General features: G+C 35.3%; 1 protein-coding gene across 13 annotated transcripts in view; it reads left to right on the top strand.

The window, feature by feature from the left end:
* CDK17 (cyclin dependent kinase 17) overlaps positions 1-20,677 on the top strand; it is a 131,310-nt gene that overhangs the window by 69,290 nt on the left and 41,343 nt on the right. For all 13 annotated transcript variants that reach the window (XR_016037635.1, XR_016037633.1, XR_016037632.1 and 10 more), the window contains exons 3-5: positions 4,247-4,411; positions 8,090-8,223; positions 11,782-11,907. Coding sequence is in view for 2 of the 13 variants with exons in the window: in XM_055394751.2 (XP_055250726.1) it covers positions 4,247-4,411; positions 8,090-8,223; positions 11,782-11,907 (425 nt within the window). In the remaining 11 variants the exon portion in view is untranslated. The remainder of the gene's footprint in view (positions 1-4,246; positions 4,412-8,089; positions 8,224-11,781; positions 11,908-20,677) is intronic.

Here is a 20,677-nt window from a genome sequence, read left to right as displayed (position 1 = left end):
TTGGGTGAGTGGGTTGGGAACGAGAGATGCTTCTCCTTTGAATTGCTTTATAAATCCAATGTACATTTACTTTCCTGGTTAGTTCCTGATAGCTTCCTTTTGTTTATTTCTTTGCCTCCTTCTGTAGTTCAGTAACTTTCGCTTGCTTACTGAAATGTTCCATTCTTACTTAAACAGTGTTACTCTACCTGGTCTCTAACACTGATGAATTCTATATCCTGTTTATCTTTCCATTTTTCAGTGATTCTTGAATAACAATACTTTGTATAGTAATGTCCTAGTTAAGTACCTACTTTTAAATTAACAGTTAAATATTTTTGTTATTGTTATAACTAAAGTTAATACAGCTTAGAAGTGCATAGTAAGTTTGTGAAATTTCAGGGAATTCCCTGGCCATCCATTGGTTAAGACTTAGCACTTTCACTGCCAAAGTCTTGGGTTCCATCCCTGGTCAGGAAACTGAGATCCCACATGCTGCGTGGTGTGTCCAGAAAAAAAAGTTTGTGAAATTTCTGTTTGAGACTTCATCACAGATTTATAACATTATGTATGCATATTGACTGTCCACATAGACCACAAGGTTTATCACATGACTGAATCGTACTATTTTCTTATTTTATTTTGACCAAATCTATTCATAGTATTGAGAGCTCTTTGATAGGTATATCATATTCCACAAGTTTGGCAGTTCTTTTTATAGTGTAGTTAGTACACAGATGTTAATTTAAAATAAAAGGATTTGTTAAATTGAATGCATTATAATGCAAAATCCTAATGAGATTATAGAACAAGGCTACATATTCAAAACTGAAATAGCCCTAGGGATGTCATAATAATAACCAGGAAGGAGCTTATAGGAATGTCTGCCTGTGTGTCATAATGTGCAGATTCTCTGGAAAGCCTTCCTTGCCTCTGCCTGAAGCTTTCCTGTTAAGAGATTTGTGGCAGTGGGTGGAATCATGAATTTCTTTACCCCTTCTGGCTGAAATGTAAATATCCTTGTGAGAGAGGGAAAGGTATAATAGAAAGCGCTCTGGATGTTAAGTTAAAGGTTATGGATTGGAATTTGGAATATACAGTTATATACTTAATAGTTGTATGACGCTGGGTAAGTAATTTATCGTACCCAAGCTTCAGTTTATACTGTTTTCTTCAGAGTGTCATTATTTTACTCAAGGTTATCTGGCTCATAATATGGGAGGGGAAACATAGTTGAGTTGGGTAGAAAATTTAATAATTTGGGTATAATTTACTTACATGTAGGAGGGAACTATTTTACATTTGAGATTTGAATCAAATCTCAAAGCTGATATTATTATGTCTTCTACTCCTCTTGCCAGGAGAAAAATCCTTAAATCTGTCTGATCTTCCTGAATTCTTGATATTAATTAAGCCCTGTATCATTCTTGGGCTCCATGAGTATTGTTAGCTACTTTACTCAGAAGTAAAGTAGGCACAGAATACTCTTCATGGATGGTTTCTGGGACACATTCTTGATAGGAATTTGACTACAAGACAAACATCTCCTTTAAAAAAAAAGAGTGTGAGTCAAAGAAAATGTACATACTTTTTGGAGAGCTAATTAATATTTTTGATTCATGGCGTATTTTCTGGAATACTTTAGTATTAACTGTCTTAAAACATGCTTAATTTATAGTGAATGGTGAAATATTTAAAAAATTTTTGAAGTAAAATACAGTTTATTAAAATTTACTTTTATTCTAATAGTAACATTGCAATTAGTAAAGAAGAAAAAAATAGAAACTACTCAGTTTCCTATTTAAATTTCTCAAATTACTTGAAGTAATGCTTGAAGGTGTCATAATAGACATTGATTCCTCTGCAGTTGCAGAGATTGCTGGTAGCATAGGCTATCTCTGAATTATAATCTGTTATTGTTTATTCCCTGTGTATAAAGAACACGGGACAGTTTTCACAAAGATTCGATACCTTTTTGGTCATCTGTCAAAGCTTGATAGCTGGTTCCAACATACTGTTTCTTTATGGAATTTATCTTAGATCAGTAACACACTGTCTGAATATGGTTTAACAAATGAGATAGACTATACTTTTTAAATGATCTCCTCACATACTGTATAACCAGTTTGTGAAACAAGTGGTCTTTGTCTAACATATAGAGGCAATGCTGACTTGAGGAGGAAGAATATAGTTTATAAATTTCCTAAGTAAACTACCTTTGAGCCAATTTTTGATCTCCTGTGTCTTATTCAGTCACTTGTACCAACAGAATACTCTCACTCTTCCATTATATATAGGCAAGGGACTCTCGTGCATACCCTATAATAAAACAAATGAGCAAGTACACATAAATGGAGATAATACTCTAAAAATCTTAGAAAAACTATAATGCATATGATAAATTTAGCATAATGCCTTAAAGATTTCCACTACTTTTAAAGATATAGAATATTATTATCCTACTGAACTGTCTAGTTAATTGCTGTCATAATCTTGAAATATTTGAGTAATTGACCTCATCTAGTCCCATGACTTCAGCTACTATGTACATGCTGACTACACCTAAATTTGTCTCTCTAGTCAGGATTTTTGTCTGAATCTTTTTAGATTCATTTCCAAATGCTTATTTGGCTTCTTCACATAGATGTTTAATAAGAATCTTAAACTTAATATGACCAGACCACAAATCTTGATTTCCTTCCCCCCAAATCAGCCTCTTCTCCAGGTTTCCTCACTTAACCTAAACCACTTAAAGCTAAAAATCCAGGAATTATCCTTGATTCTTTTCTTTTAGCTTTCTGTTCACCGTTTCTCCCCTCGTCTACCATTGTAGTTTCCTATATATTTACTACATAAATAGCTTTCAAAAACTATTAATAGTAGTCATTTGTATACTAGTAAGTGAAATATGTTTTTGCCCTCATTCATTATTAAGTCATTGTTCATTTTGCTTGTCTTTAGTTAGGATCCTCAGTCTTTGATCAGCTAGCTACCATCAGGGAATGTACATCCAGGCATGGGCATGGACCGATGTTCGGCATTACTAGTTAATGCACTTCCCCTACCTCTATTCTCGTGTTTTATCCAGAGTAGATGACCTAGGCCTGTGGGGTCCTTGAGGATTGTTTTGCCCCGTCCTCCATCTCTCTCCTCCCTTCAGACAGCCATTATTAGTAGAGGCAGAGACCAAGTGGCCTTCTTGGCTCATTTTCCCCAAGCCCATGCCTTTTTCTTGTTCTGTGGATCTGAGCCACCTGCTCTTTTTAAGTGTTATATTTTTGTAATGTTTCTGCATGGTTATAGGTCTGTGATTTTTTTTTTCTTTTTAAACTATTGAAAAATTCTAAATTGGGGATAATTTCAGAAGCTCTATATTGATACGTACTTAAGTACTTCTGTTTTATTTACTAATTTGACATACTTTTTTGAATGTCTAGCAAACAGGGATATAGTTATTTCAGGCCAGGATTATGTCTTTTATAGTCTACAGCATTCCTAATCATAAGGCATATATGAGGCAGTCAGTAAATGTTAGGAGAATTATGGAAACAATTTTGAGATGTATTAAACAGATCAGAAACCTGTGGGCTATATTAGTAGCTTTGTGATTGCTAACCAATTTTGACTGTATTAAAAATAGAGGGGTGGGACTCAGAGAGGAGTGGGAGGGGAGGTTCAGGAGAGAGGCAACATATACATATATATATATACACACACACACACAAACTTATGGCTGACTCATGTTGTCGTATGGCAGAAACCAGCATAATGTTATAAAGCAACTATCCTCCATTTGGGGCTTCCCTTGTAGCTCAGTCGGTAGAGAATCTGCCTGCAGTGCAGAATACCCGGGTTTGATCCCTGGGTTGGGAAGATCCCCTGGAGAAGGAAATGGCAACACACTCCAGTATCCTTGCCTGGAAAATCTCATGGACAGAGGAGCCTGGTGGGCTGCAGTCCATGGGGTCGCAAAGAGTCGGGCACAACTGAGCAACTAACACTTACTTACTTATCCTCCAATTAAAAAGTAAATTTTTAAAAGCAGATCTTTAAGTTACTGGATCAGTTCTAAATAGTATTTTCTGTAAGTATTTTTCATATAAATTATTTTAATTCTAGTACTTTATATGCATAGCCAAAGAAATGAGGTTAAATGTGATGATCTCTATCATAATCTTTTGTTTTCTTTTTTGCTTTCTCAATCCTTCTCATGTCATCCTGGATCTTGGGCTATTAATGGAATGATTTTGGATACTGTGAACTGCAGAGCCTATCGTGAAGAATGGCAGGCCTCCAACCTCGCACAGTATGCATTCCTTCCTTCACCAGTACACGGGGTCCTTTAAGAAGCCCCCATTGCGGAGACCACATAGTGTTATTGGAGGAAGCCTTGGTTCCTTCATGGCAATGCCCAGAAATGGAAGCAGATTAGGTAATTTATCTGTTTTTTAAAATTTTACTGACTGTGGGTTATGTCCATAGCTAGGTTTCAGCTGTATGCAAGTCTGCCCGCCTTTATTATCTAGTTTTTCCTTGTAAGGTAAAAATCAAGTGGGGAATAGGAGAGAGAGCAGAAAACTGGAAGGTTCTGGAGAGGCAGTAGTGCTGACACTAAGGAGGAGTATTGTTTGAAAACCTGTTCACCAGAAAGAAAATAGAGCCCTTAAGAGGTAGATGTAAGATTTCAAAATGAATAGCAGTTTGAAATGGTGCTTAATTTTGGGTCATACCTCAGTAACTCTAGATTATCACTTTTTGATAGCTAAGTCTAATGATTAGTATATATGATTATTACCTTTGTTGTTATTCTTGTCTTTGTGTCATTTTAAATATCTAAGAAAAATATATGTCTGCAAGTTTCTGTTTATTTCTCTGGTCTTTTTTTTTATGCTTTCTTACCATGTTTTTTTTTAAATAATTTTAAATATAATTATTTTATAGGCTTATGACATAGTTATATTTACTGAAGTTTCTGAAGGTTTTATTCTTCTTTATCTGCTTAATCTTGCCATAGTATCAACCCACAGATTATTTTCTTAAGTGTTCTGTTTATTTTGGGAGGATGAGCTTGTCTACAGGGGTTTTTGTCTGTGTCTCAGACTGGTTCATGAGAGATGATTGTTAAATTTTCAGAAATTTTGCAAGCTGATTGTTAATCATAGCCATTATTAAAATTTAAATTATATAAACTTACAATTAAGTAAATCAAATTAAAAACATAGGTAATAGCCAAAAGTCATTATTTCCTAGTTATTTTACTACAGTTAGTAGTAAAACTACAGTTCTGTTGCCTATGCTTTGGGGATATTTCCCCTGTATCTGAATACTCAAAAATACTAACGTCATGGTGTTCGTATTACCCAACTAGGTGTTCAGTGATACCATATTGGTAGCTTGAGGTTTGGCCACAAAGGGAGTATTTACCCTCACAGAAATTGGAAAACACTTCAGATCAGGGCTTAATTTATTGTTCTCTTGATTGTCTAGAGTAGGGGTTGGCAAACTTTTTCCTATAAAGGGTCAGGCAGTAAAAATGTTTTCAAATTTTGTGGGCCATATATGGTCTGTTGCATAATCTTTTTAAATAATCTGTTAAGGATGCCAAAACCATTTTTAGCTCAGGGCCATACAAAAATAGGTCATATATGCTGATCCTTGGTCTAAACTTAAAGTGATGTTGAAAATGTTAGTAATGCAGATTAAATTTGAAAGTGGGTTATGTCTGTCTGTAGCTGTTAACATTGTGAATTACACAAAAATTGAGCCATTTGAGAAGTAATTTCTTAAGTAAGTTCTTCTATTACTTAAGAATTATTACCTGATTCAGAAAAGAAGTTGCTGATACTGGTGACAAATGAATAAAGCTTCATTGCTTCACTATTTTCTTATTGATGGAAGTGAAAGTACCAACTGGTATTCATGTCGGAACTAGCTTGTTAATGACCTGAGGTGTTTCTTGGTTGAGTCAGATGCTACCAAGTATTTACTTGTAGTCTGAAGTTGATGAACTCCTTTGTGGGAGAACAGATTTCTGTTTTTAAGTCTACCTTTTACTGAAGATGTAGCTCTTTTGAGAGTCACCTGCCTTTCTACAGAAAGCTCTCATTTGCAAGTGGGACACCCAAGGCTTCATCTTTTATTTCAGTGTGGTGGCTAAATCCAAGCACACTCTTACCAAGATCAGAAACCTCTCCCAAGAAAGTGACAGTCATTTTTGCATAACAACTTTGGACCTTCAGTTCTCTCTTTGTCTCTGCTTCCTGGGTTTTAAGCATGCAATCAGGCAAACTCAGCTATACATTTTAAAGTATATTCAACATTTTCTTGAGGAAGATTTGTATGTTTTAGGAAGACACGATTAAATTACCTTTAACATTTTTAAAGAGTGGTAGAAAAGAATGCTTGGTCTCAGATGTCTTAAATACCATCAGATTAGGAATCAATCAGCCAGTACATTGACTTCTACTGCCAAATTAATTTTTTGTTCAGTATAAAATTTCTCCATAAATGTGTCATTAAACTATATTCTTAAATTACATATTAGTCTATTAAAAACCATTATTTTTGCAGCTGCTTATCAGTGTGAATAAGAATCTTCTCAATAATGTATTACCAAGACAAAATACAGAAATGTATGAAATCTAAGACTGATTTGATGAGACCCTGGAGTTCAGCTTTTTTGTTAATTTAACTAGTTCTCATATTTTTGTAAGTAAATAACTAGAAGTTAAAATTGGTAGTTGTGAGATATTATTCTTATTTATTTTACATGTTGATATTTCATATAACATTTCATTTGAAAGAAAAGGTCCAGTTGTCTGGTCCATCCTTTGATTTTTTCTTTTTCTTTTTTAGTAAATGTTTAAATCAGTGGAGTATTTGTTGAGCTACTTACTAAACTAACTTAGTTCGGTTCTAGGGACAGAAAAGCGAATAAGTCAGATTCTGCCCCCAGGTGATGTCATAGCTTGATATAAAATCACATGAACCAAACACTGCTCTTCAATACAGTTGGTGTGCTAGGTGTGGGCACAGTGTTCATTTGTGTCTGAGAGTAGAAAAGACCTGATGACATATGAGCATACTGTTGAAGAATGGATTCACCACATTGATAAAATGAAGAAATAATCTCTTACAGATAAGAAAAAACAAAAAGCTTGCTAAAGCACTTCAGTGTGGAAGAGCATGGTACTTTTGGGGGAGTGAATAATTCTGTGGAGAGGACCCATGGAAAGAGATGTGCTTGAGATCTAGCGTTTGTTTCTGGTGGGCTCCTCTTGCTAGATGAATTAGAAGGTGATTGACAAATGTAAATATAAGAGCAGGTATAAAAGTGTACAGTTTATTTTTTATATTCCCAAAAGGAATTAATCTCCCTACCCTCTACTCCCATTTAACTTTTATTCCTATTTTTAAAAATCATAATTTACCTTGCATTGTAAGTGAAATATATTTTTGCCCCCAGTAGATTTTGTTGGACTTTGTAGTACAAAGTAGTTGTAGTTATACAAAATCAGTACTCAGTGAATACTTTTTTTGAATTGTTTTTTTAACACTTGGGGATGGGGAGCTATATTAGCAACTGTAAAACATTTTTTTAAAAGACTATGCAAAGAACCAGTTCATCTGGATATGACCCAATGGCACATTATTAAATGGAAAGAATACTAAACTAAATAAAAGATCAGGTTTCTATTTTGGCTCTGCCTCTAAGCTCTGTGACCTTTGAAAGTCATTTAACCTTTCAAGGTCTCAGTTTCTAGATCTGGAAAATAAGAGAGCTGACTAAATAATCCTCAAGTGTTATTTTCAGTCTCTAATTTTATTATTCAACTCTTGGTAATAACTTGAATGTTAGTTTTTTAAAATAACTTTTTTATAATCTTAGAGCATAAGAGGATTTATTACTACTGTTTTAGGACATTTGTCCTAAATGTGCAGTTTTTATTAACTGCACATCTGTGGTATCCAGAATGTAAAAGATCTTTTTAAGCTATGATTTTTGGCTGTTGGCTGTCTACATCTTACATGTAGAGATAATAAATTATGTGATTCTGTAGAATTTAATACATCTCTTCTAAGATAAATAATATTTCATTTTCTGATACAGATATTGTTCATGAAAATCTAAAAATGGGATCAGATGGCGAGAGTGACCAAGCTTCTGGGACATCATCTGATGAAGTCCAGTCACCTACGGGTGTTTGTCTTAGAAATCGTATACATAGGCGGATCTCAATAGAGGTACCATTTTTTAAAAAAACATAAATATGCCTGTGTTTTTATGTATAAATACATAAGAATAAATGCCTATTTGAAAATTTTCATGATGGCAATGACACCTGTAAGAAAGTTGTTTCTTTGCATTAAAAACTAGTCTGAATATTTTTTCCTAATTATCTACTATACCAAGGCACATATACAGTAATTATACTTAAACATTCTGCAGAATACTATGTAGAGTCTTTGTAAGGGAAATTTGAATTTTCAAAAGTTTCAGAATTCCAAGATGATACATTAGGGAAAGTCTTCCTTTTAGAAAATAGTTTAATGTTTTTAAGATTCATCTAGGTACTACTTTAGATTTTATAAATATTTTCAGATTTCAAAAAGTATACAAAAAGTAAGCACCAGCTTTTTTTCCTTGCTTTATATTATGAATATGGATATCACTTCCTTTTTTGGTTTATTATACCTACTAATCTCTGTAGCACATGTAAGTTATTTCTCCATGTAAAAGAATGAAAAGCTCATTTCCTTCTCTCTGTCAATGTTGTGTATAACCTTGAGGACAGAAGTTGATTATGAATATTATCATTTCCATATATATATATATACACACTATAGATTAAAAATAATTTTCTCTAGAAAATTGAGCACATTTTTAAATAAGAATGTTGTTTTTTTTTCAGTGCTGTTGAGGTATTGATGATTAGGGTATTTGCCCTCTTGGTTGATCGCATTTTTGCTGATCAAAGATTGCTTCTGAATCAGTTATGCAAAACAGTATCAGTTTTTAAATGGTAAAATACCATCTTCAACTCCTGAAATCAACTTGATATCTGTTCATTGTTGTTTAGTCGCTTGGTTATGTCCGACTCTGCAACTCCATGGACTGTAGCACGCCAAGCTTCCCTGTCCTTTGCTATCTCCCAGAGCTCACTCAAACTCATGATAACTGTTCATATCACTGTATAAATTACATCACTCTTCACCATATGTATGATTTTCTTTATTATAGGTTTAAAATTTTTATTTAATACTAGGATCTATATCTGGACTTTCTTATTCATCCGTTGAGCTGTATTCTCCCCCAAAGGTGACACACTCTTGATTATTGTATACTTTACTATCTGGAAAGACCCCCACACCCACACATATTTTTTTATTTATTTTAGAATGTTTTTGGATATTGCTTTCTATTTATTCTTCTAGGTAAATTTTAAATATTTTGTTTTGTTCCAAGAATAATCTTACCGTGATTTGTTTAGAGTTATATAAAATATAAAACTAATGTGGGAGAATTATTATTTTCTCATCAGTTGAGAACATGATCTGTTTTGATACTTAAGCCATATATTTCTCAATAAATCTGTGTACAATTTCTGTACATCTCAGTTTTATCTCCTGATTTGTTTATTATTAATAGCAGGGATTTATTTTTATAGGATTTATGTTTCTTGGTGTGACAATATAGGCACGATCTGTTTCAGTTCACATAATTACATGAAATAGAAATACCTTTTGCTTGTTTCTACTGACATAGCAATAATAAAATATTTCAATTAATTCACTGTGTTGCATGCAAAATCATGCAATATCCACATGATTAGTTATTCAAACCAACCTCATTTTAGAGGTAGACTTTGCCTATTCCTACCATATGGTATTTCCAGTAGTCATGTATGGACGTGAGAGTTGGACTGTGAAGAAAGGTGATCGCCGAAGAATTGATGCTTTTGAACTGTGGTGCTGGAGAAGACTGTTGAGAGTCCCTTGGACTGTAAGGAGATCCAACCAGTCCATCCTAAAGGAGACCAGTCCTGGGTGTTCATTGGAGGGACTGATGCTGAAGCTGAAGCTCCAATGCTTTGGCCACCTGATGTGAAGAGCTGACTCATTTGAAAAGACCCTGATGCTGGGAAAGATTGAGGGCAGGAAGAGAAGGGGACGAAAGAGGATGAAATGGTTGGATGGCGTCATTGACTCAATGGACATGAGTTTGGGTAGACTCCGGCAGTTGGTGATGGATTGGGAGCCTGGTGTGCTGCGGTTCATGGGGTCGCTACGAGTCAGACACGACTGAGCAACTGAACTGAACTATATGGTTTGCTGTTCATGGGGTTCTCCTGGCAAGAATACTGGAGTGGTTTACCATTTCCTACAGTGGACCTTGTTTTGCCACAATTCTTTACATATAACCTCTCTGTTTTGGGTAGCCCTGCACAGCATAGCTCATATAGCTTCGTTGAGTTATGCAAGCCCCTGCACCAGGACATTGGCGTCAAGAAGCAACAGTTAAAACCGGACATGGAACAACTGACAGGTCCAAAATTGGGAAAGGAGTGCAAAAAGACTGTATGTTATCACCCTGCTTATTTAACTTATATGCAGAGTACATTATGCGAAATGCCAGGCTGGATAAAGCACAGGCTGAAATCAAGATTGCCGGGAGAAATACCAGTGACCTCAGATAACAGATGATAACACCCTAATGGCAGAAAACGAGGAACTTAAAAAGCCTTTTGATGAAAGTGAAAGAGGAGAGTGGAAAAGCTGGCTTGAAACTCAGCATTCAGAAAACTAAGATCATGACATCTGGTCCCTTCAGTTCATGGCAAATAGAAGGGGAAAAAGTGAAAGCAGTAGCAGATTTTATTTTCTTGGGCTCCAAAATCACTGCAGATGGTGACTGGAGCCATGAAATAAAAAGACACTTGCTTCTTGGAAGAAAAGCTATGACAAACCTAGACAGCATATTAAAAAGCAGAGACATCACTTTGCCAACAAAGGTCTGTATAGTCAAAGCTGTGGTTTTTCAGTAGTCATGTTTGAATATGAGAGTTGGATCATAAAGAAGGCTGAGCGCTGAAGAATGATGCTTTCAAATTGTGGTGCTGGAGAGGACTCTTGAGAGTCCCTTGGACTGCAAGGAGATTAAACCAGTCAACCCTAAAGTAAATCAACCCTGAATATTCATTGGAAGGGCTAATGCTGAAGCTCTAGTACTTAGGCCACCTGATGTGAAGAGCTGACTCATTGGAAGAGACCCTGATGCTGGGAAAGATTGAAGGCAAGAGGAGAAGCGAGCGACAGAAGATGAGATAGTTAGCATCCTCAACTCAATGGACATGAATTTGAGCAACCCCTGGGAGGTAGTGGAGGACAGAGGAGCGTGGCATGCTGCAGTCAACAGTGTTGCAAAGAGTCAGACACGACTTAGTGACTTAAAAGCAACTGTATGGTATAATAATGTCAGAATTAATTCCATCCTGATTTTATCAATGAAGAGACTCAACTCATTTGTAGAACATCATTTCTGTAAAATAAATTGCATTGTATACTTTTGCTTACAGTAAATACATTTGCTTTTGGTATATTACATACAGCTTCACTAGTGGCTCAGACTGTAAAGAATCTGCTTATAATTAACGTAAATACCTTTGTAATTGCAGCAAACCTTTATAGTTACTGATTGCTAAGAAATAATATATTAGAGCTCATGAATTAAAACCTCAAATGCCCTTGTCGTCTCTGTTTGTGGTTACCTATATAGATCTTCTTTTTCTTGGTTTTTAAAAGGATTTAAATAAGCGGTTATCACTGCCTGCAGATATCAGAATACCTGATGGGTATCTTGAAAAGTTGCAGATAAACAGTCCACCATTTGATCAACCAATGAGCCGAAGGTCTCGGAGAGCTTCCTTAGTAAGTTTTTAAGTCTCCTATACCTACTATATTAGATCTGGTTGTTTGATTTTCCGGGCATAAACATTTTATATTAATTTTATATTGTTAATAGCTAAAGTTTATTACATTGTTTTCTGGATTTAATCATTTTCCCTTCTTGACGTTTTAAAGATGTTATATTAAATAGGATTTAGGTTTATTTTATTTTTTGGTAAATTTTACTGATACATGCTAGATGTACAAAATATGTACCAGGTATATAAGTATGTATTAATATGTACTAGATACACAGAAAAGTACATAAACGTAATTGTAGAGCTTCATGAATTTTTGTGAAGTTAGCATACGTGTGTAACTTGCATCCAGATAAATGAAAATCCCCCAAATTCCAGAAGACTCGTCCTGCCACTTCATTGTTCACTTCCACCCTCCCTTCCTCAACTTTGGCATTATCTCTGCCTTCTAATGCCAAAGATTAGTTTACCTATATGTTTTTCATTGTTTTGATTATGTTTATAGTGTTTAAAGAAAGACTTCTTTATCTTGATTTACATACATTCTTATTTATTTTAAAAGTGCATTTGATATTCTTTTCCTGATTATTCTTATATTTTTGAACTTTATGTAATTATGACTGTACAAATGATTAAAATACATTTTATACAAATATATTGTACAAATATATATATATAATATATGTACATGCAAGTTTATATGTATGCTGCTGCTACTGCTAAGTCACTTCAGTCGTGTCCAACTCTGTGTGACCCCATAGACAGCAGCCCACCAGGCTCCACCATCCCTGGGATTCTCCAGGCAAGAACACTGGAGTGGGTTGCCATTTCCTTCTCCAGTGTGTGAAAGTGAAAAGTGAAGTCGCTCAGTCATCTCTGACTCATAGCAACCCCATGGACTGCAGCCTACCAGGCTCCTCCATCCATGGGATTTTCTAGGCAAGAGTACTGGAGTGGCTTGCCATTGCCTTCTCCAAAATAACCCAATATATAGGTCCTAACACAAATTGGTCATTACTCATTAACAAAGTAGAATTAATTTGATGTGTGGAATATAGTAATAAATACTCTGCTGTGATGTATATATTCATTATTCATCACATAAACGATAGTTACTTCTGTCATCCAATGGAAAGTTGCAGTGTTCGTTTTGAAATACACAGAATTCATTGTATGCATCTCTTCTTTGTATTTCAAGTGCAGAGAAAAATCAAACTAGGAATTCCCATAAATAATAAATAACAAATGATACATATTTTTTTAATGGGACATATTTTTCCTTGTTAGCGTGTGTGTGTGTGTGTGTGTGTGTGTGTGTGTGTGTGTGCGCGCGCTCAGTTGCTCAGCGTGTGTGTGTGTGTGTGTGTGTGTGTGTGTGTGTGTGTGCGCGTGTGTGTGCGTGCGCGCGCTCAGTTGCTCAGTCCTGTGTGTGTGTGCGCGCGCGCTCAGTTGCTCAGTCCTGTGTGTGTGTGTGCTTGCACTCAGTTGCTCAGTCGTGTGTGCGTGTGTGCGCGCGCGCGGTCCCATAGACAGTAGCCCACTAGGCTCCTCTGTCCGTGGAATTTTCCAGGTAAGAATACTGGAGCACATTGCCATTTCATACTCCAGGGGATCTTCCTGTTTTTCCTTGCTTTATTTTAAATCTGACAATAAATCATATAAGTATAACTGGGAAAATAGGCAGAAAGAGGGCATTTTTACAATCTCAAAGATAAATAGAAAATAAGATTAACAGTTCAAATTTCAGCCCCTTACAAATAGTATACAAAAATATCCTATTACATATAGAAGTACACCGATATGTATTCTTCTGCAGTCGACTTCTTTTGCTTAGGGTTAGTTTCATTTGGGTTATTTCATGTAGTTAGGTTATTCATTTGTTCTTTTTGTTGCATGGTGTTCCATTGGTGAGTAGACTATATTTTATTCAGTCTTCTGTTGATGAATGTTTACATTTATGTTATTTTTAATTTTGGCTGTTATCAAATATTGCATGTATCACCATTCTTGATTACGTGTTTTGGTTAACATATGTAAGCATTTGTGTTGGGTGCATACCTAGGAGTGGAGTTGTTGGGTAGATTGTGTGCACATGTTCAGCCTTTCTAGGTGTTGTCAGAGTTGGTTCCAAAGTAATTATACCATTTTACATTCCATTCTAGTTGCTCTTCATGATTTTTTTTTGGTATTGTTTCTTCTTTTCTTTTTCAAAGAAACTTCTAAATTTTTCTGATGAGTGTATAGTGTTATCTCATTGTGGTTCCCCTGAAGTAGGAAATGGCAACCCACTCCATTATTCTTGCCTGGAACATCCCATGGATAGAGAGGAATGGGCTACAGTCCATGGGGTCGCACAGAGTCAGACCCAGACCCGACTGAGCATTCACTCATTGTGGTTTTGTTTTTCATTTTCTTGACGGCTTAAGCTGAATACATTTCTAATGTTTATTGGCCATTTAAATATCCTCTTCTTTGAATTAATTGTTGAACTCTATTATTTCTTTTCTGTTGGACTGTCTGCCTTTTTCTGATTGATTTATGAGGAATTCTTTGTACATTCTGTATAAAAGGCTCTTGTCATTTATGTATCTTGGTCTCCCATCGTGTAGCAGTTGACCCAGCACTGCTTTTTGAAAGAATAGCTTTCCCTGTTGCCGTGTCATCTTGACATAAACTCAGGTGATTGTGTATGTGAGGATCTCTTTTGGATGACTTTAGTTCTATGGTAGAAGTATATATAAAGCGCTATGGGACAATTAAAAAGCAAGTAAAATGTCTTTGTACATCACAGGCTTATAGAGGTGATAGTGCTTAAGTTGGCTCTAAAAAGATGGGTAGGAATTTTGTGAAGTTGACAGTTATTAGAAGAGTGTTCTAAGCAAAGGAAACTTCATGTAGTAGAACCCAGAGAATGTGAGTATGTTGGGGAAATTATAATTGATACGAAGGGTGAATATGGAATAATTTTAAAGAATAAGCCTTGAAAGGATAGGATAGATCTAGATCAGTGGTCCCCAACCTTTTTGGCACCAAGAAGCAGTTTAGTGGAAGACCGTTTTTCCATGGACAGGATCGGGGGGATGGTTCACGCGGTAATGTGAGCGATGGGGAGTGGTAGATGAAGCTTTGCTTGCCTGCCACTCACCTCCTGCTGTGCAGCCACTCACTTCTTGCTGTGGGTCTGGGTTCCTCACAGGTTGGGGACCCCTGCTGTAGACTGTAAAAAGCTTCAGCTGTTAGGCCAATGAGTTTGGACTTCATCCCGTGTAAAAAGAAGAACCTCAGAGACATTTATTTCAACAAGGGCTGACATAATCACGTTTTTGTTTCATAACTGTTGCTTCAGGAAAAGTGTAAACAAATAGAACAAGAGAAAGACTAGAGGCAGAGAAATGAATTAGTAATTTATTCATAGTTAAGGATGATGTGGTAGTCATGTGGAAATGGAAAGTAGAGCCCACATGCTAGGGACTGTGTAAAGATAAAAATACTGAGGACTCGGGACCCACTTAGTACTAAGGAGGAGGAGGAGGAGGGGGACGACAGAGGATGAGATGGTTGGATGGCATCCCCAACTCAATGGACATGAGTCTGAGTAGGCTTCAGGAGTTGGTGATGGACAGGAAAGCCTGGCGTGCTGCAGTCCGTGGGGTCTCAGAGTCAGACACAACTGAGCAACTGAACTGAGTACCCACTTAAACTTTGGGTCTGAAGAAGGAGCCATTGATGAGTATTGGGTCACTAACAGTTGTTATATCTTCTTCTTATATATCGTATCGTGGAATATTTTTATCTGCCAACAACTTCTGTCTTGGTTGCATTTTCTAAAGAATAAAATTACCTAATGCTGTATAATATGAGCACATTATTATTTGACATTCACCAGTATACAGTAAGGTTAAAGCTTGATTTTGGTATAGGTTTATGATCATCATAATTTTACATAGCTGCTTAAGACATTTTCATTAACATAACTTTGTCATTTAATTACCAGGTTGAAAGTGTTCTTTGGTTATCAAGTTTTACTAAAGATTGGTACTTAGGATAAATTTTAGAATTAGTAAATATTCAGATTGGGACTAAAGGTATGGTTTAATCACCAAAGCTATCATATAAGACTTATCTTTTTCAGTGTACATGAAATTAAGGAAAATAGTGCCCTCTAATGAATGTTGAGTGACTGGAGTTTTTATTGTGTTGAATGTTCCTATCTTAATTCCCTTTTTAATCTGAAATGGTTTACCAATTTCACATTAATCATAGCAGCTCTGTTTTGGTTTTCATTGGTTCATTCTTTTCATTGTTTATCTTTTTTTTTTTTTTTTTACTAAAGCCGTGGTTTCTTTAGAAGTATATTAGAAAATTATTCTTAATACCCTAGGTTTTTATGTAAAGGGGAAGGATTAGGAAATCCATGGAAAGGAGATGGGAAAACGAAAATACTCTTCACATTTGCCAGAGCTTATGTTTCCATGGATGATATACTCTTTATCTGAAAAACATTTTTGTTTCAAGACAAAATATAAAATTTTGTCTTTCTAAAAGGATAAACTGTTGTTGTTTTTTTTTTTTAACTTTAAACTTTTTATTTTTGTGTTGGGGTATAGCCAGTTAACAATGTTGTGTTAGTTTAAGGCGAAGAGCAAAAGGACTCAGCCATACATATACACGTATCCCTTCTCTCCCAAACCCCTCTCCCATTCACGCAGGCATGTAACCTTGAGAGTTCCATGTGCTTTATAATAGGTCTTTGTTGGTTATCCATTTTAAATAATAGCAATGTGTACATGTTTATTTTTGTATTTTCAGTTTGCAATGTATAATAAGTAGAGTAGTAAAAATAACATAAATCACTTGAGTAAGAGGTAAGAAACAAGTCTGAGTTCACTTCTGGTGAATACACAGTAGGGCTGATTGGTTCTTCTATAAAATTATGAGCCTCAAACTCAGTTGGAGCCTCAGTATCATTTGGCTACCCTATTGTATTGTATTTCTTTGGTTAATTCTTCTCTCACTCTAAGCAGATGACTTCTTCCCACTACATGACCAAGAAGAGAGACGCCACTAACTAGAAACCCTCTCATTTTCTGAATTACAAATGTTTAAATCTACCTACAGCTACACTAATTCTACTCTAATAAGTTATTTTAGAGTAGTTATAGATTTACAGAAAAATTTAAAAGATCATATAGAGAGTTCCCATATACCACATACCTAGTTATGCCTATTAACATTTTACATTACTTTAGTACATTGTCACTACTAAGGAAACCAGTGTTGGTACATTACTGTTAACTAAGCTCCATACTTTATTCAAATTTCCCTAGTTTTCACTAATAGCTTTTTATCCCCAGGATCCCATCCAGGACACCACATTACATTTAGTCGTTCTGTCTTAAAGATATTAGGTTGGTAAAGTGTTACTTAATATTCATTTATAGTTGATAAGAAATGGAATATTCTAACTCTTAAAATACTTAAACTAATGACTAGTGGGAAAGCCCATAGGCAGGTAGTGATTTTTTAGAGCATTGTTACACTTAACAGTCATGGCGTGCCCCATGGAAACTTCGTAAGAGTGTTAAGTGCAACTTTAGTAAACTAAGTCTATATAGGAAGGTTTGTCTCATCTTATTGAAGTTTAGGTTATATGAATTCTAAGAATATGCCTCTTCCTAAACATTAAGTTTTAGGTTTCTCATTCATGACTTTACCAGTATAGATCATACATAGCTGTTATTTCTAAGGAAGGTGAGAAAATAGGGTATCAAGTCCTGATGTCTTTCAGAAGTGATTTTATGGTGTGGAAATGAGGTTCAGAGTTCACCCACAATTTAATTTACCTATGGCATATTATGGACAGGGGTAAGGTAATATTTTGTAAGACAAATGATTAAGTAGAATAGAGATTCTCAGTCGACCTACCTCAGTCTATTTCAGTAGACTGACATTTCTGTCGGTAACAGTAACTTGGTAAATCTCACAAGGGGAGAAATGGATAATTGAAAAATCTGTCTTTGCCCCCAGTGTTTTTTATATGCACATTTACTCTTAGAATGGCATCTAATAGAGCTTTTGCACATGTTTCAGTTGTTGTGAAGCTCATTTAGAATTGCATTGCCAGCATGTAATACCTTTTTATAAGTTTGGTAGAATGATTATACTGTTAGACCAGAGTAACGAAGAAATACCCTATAATAATCGATGCTACTTACAAGTTACTCTAAATTACAGGAAGGCTATTATAAATTATAATTTGTTTTTATTTTATTTAACTTTAATATGCTTATTGTATAAGAGCTATTTTTTAATTTTTATTTTTATTGGAGGATAATTGCTTTACAGTATTGTGTTGATTTGTGCCATACGTCAATATGAATCAGCCACAGGTATAAATATGTGTCCTCTGTCCTCTTGAACCCTCCTCCCATCTCCCTCCCCACCCCACCCTTCTAGGTTGTCACAGAGCACTGGGTTGAGCTTTTTTGCTTCCCACTTGCTATCTGTTTTACATATGGTAATGTACACGTTTCCATGCTAGTCTCTCAATTTGTCCCACCTTCTCCTTCCCCCACTGTGTCCACAAGTCTGTTCTCTATGTCCTGGGTCTGCATTGAAAGTGAAAGTGAAGTCCCGCAGTCGAGTCCAACTCTTTGTGACCACATGGACTGTAGCCTACCAGGATCCTCCATCCATGGGATTTTCCAGGCAAGAGTACTGGAGTGGGTTGCCATTTCCTTCTCCAGGGGATCCTCCCGACCCAGGGATTGAACCTGGGTTTCCCACATTGTAGGTGGACGCTTTACCGTCTGAGCCACCAGGGAAGTCAAGTGTCTCCATTGCTACCCTGAAAATAGGTTCATCAATACCATCTTTCTAGATTCCAGATGCATGCGTTAATATATAGTATTTGTCTTTCTCTTTCTGACTTAACAGTGAAATATTACTTAGCTATAAGAGCTATTTGAACAGGAGTTTGTTTGGTTTTCCAAAAAGCTAAGTATTAGAGCAGTAAAGTATCAGAAAAAAATTATCTTCATTTGAAGCAGAATTAAGAAGATTTTTATATTGTATTAAAATGCAAAGTGTATTGTTCCAATCATACAGCAATTATTTCTGTTTTTATGAGACTTTAAAAATATTCTAAAATAATCTAGGATGAAACTCAGTCTAGATTGTGAACTTATGAGAGGAGGAATCATATCTGTCTTCTTCACTCTATCCCCAGTACCTAGCATTATGCCTGGTAAATGATGAATAAATGAGCTTTGTCTTCTGTCCTCTGAATAATTTCCGTAGGAGAGTGTGTCAACAAGCTAGTCATTATGTCTATTGTTAATCTTGTCATGTTCAGCAGATAAAAATGCAAGCAAAATTTTCTAGAAATTCCATACAAAGATTCAGTTAAGTAATAAATTGGATGTAATTACTAAATCCTAAAGGTTGGGAATCATTAAAATGTGGTCAACCCAATTCAAAACCTCTTTAATTGGGTTGTGGCAGACAATTCCAGTATTTACCCTCTTTTTAAAAAGCGTACTTTCAGTATATTTTAATGATCTCACTAAATTTCACTACTTAAAGAGTGACTGTTTGTAATGTTAATGTTTCATGTAATGTTAATATAGATGGTCTGCTATGTAGTTAATATAATATCTCTTATAATAACTGTAAGGGATAATAAACTCTTATAGTTTATTCCCTGTATACTTTATATGATATGATAATCTCTACATCAGTACTGTCTATACAGTCTTGAATTTGTAGTTTGTTTATCCACTCTTTAAAAAAAAAAAACTTTAGCATTTTTGTCAAAGCCACCGTTAGACAAAAGTGTACATGATCTTATAAGGACATTCTAGTATTAATTCACTTAAGATTAAAAAAATGAGTAAGAAAATTTCCCAACTCCTAATAAGAAAAATTTCCCAGGGAATTCCCTGGTGGTCCAGTGGTTTAGGACAACGTACTTTTGCTGTTGCGGGCATGGTTCAGTCCCTGGTTGGGGAACTAAGTTTCCACAAGACCTGGTGTGGCAAAAAAAAAATTCCTTGCTTGTAGTTTTATTTTTCTATGTGCTTCTCACTGTTACAGATGATGACATTTTAATTATATCTTACGGGGGGGACATTGATTATTTTGTTCATACTAGTTTCCATTTATTCCTGCTATTCTTTTCCTTCATAAACAAATCAGGTGAGACTTGAAATTCATGTCAAAATAGTTCCATGTTTGTGAATTTAATCATCTGAATTCTAGAGATAGGTATAAGAAAATAAACACTCTATCATAGTTTGTGTGATCTTGGCAATTAACCTTTTTTTTTAAGTGTCATGTGAGATCATATGTAAATAGACTATAGAAAAACTATAAAATCAAAAGATTATTCAGAATAAGGTTCTTGTGTATCAAATGGTTGTCTCTTTGCCACATTTCCCATATTAAAATTAAAAACTCCCATTTGTATTTGGAAAGTGTTGTCTATTGTAGTTTTATTATCCTGTGTAATTATTGACAATACAGAATAAGGACTTAATATCTGTCAGTCATATATAAAATAGTGCATGGGTAGATGGATCATGATGGGTTTCAAAAATCTCACTTACTTAATTAAAAAAAAAATACCATATATAGGAAAAAGTCTAAGAGTACACAGAGGGAAGCAGTTTTTCAGTCCTTCAGTGATAACCACCCGTACCTCCTGTGACCACAGTTTTTATTAGTTTACCAGAATTGAATGAGTACCATTGAATATGCAATTTTCCTCATGGCTT

This window comes from Moschus berezovskii, chromosome 6 (genome assembly GCF_049115385.1).
Source record: "Moschus berezovskii isolate FMDL1 chromosome 6, NW_MosBer_1.0, whole genome shotgun sequence".
In the NCBI taxonomy this organism is placed as follows: Eukaryota; Metazoa; Chordata; class Mammalia; order Artiodactyla; family Moschidae; genus Moschus; species Moschus berezovskii.
Note: the sequence above shows the minus strand (reverse complement) of the source record. Positions and strands in the feature narration are given on the sequence as shown.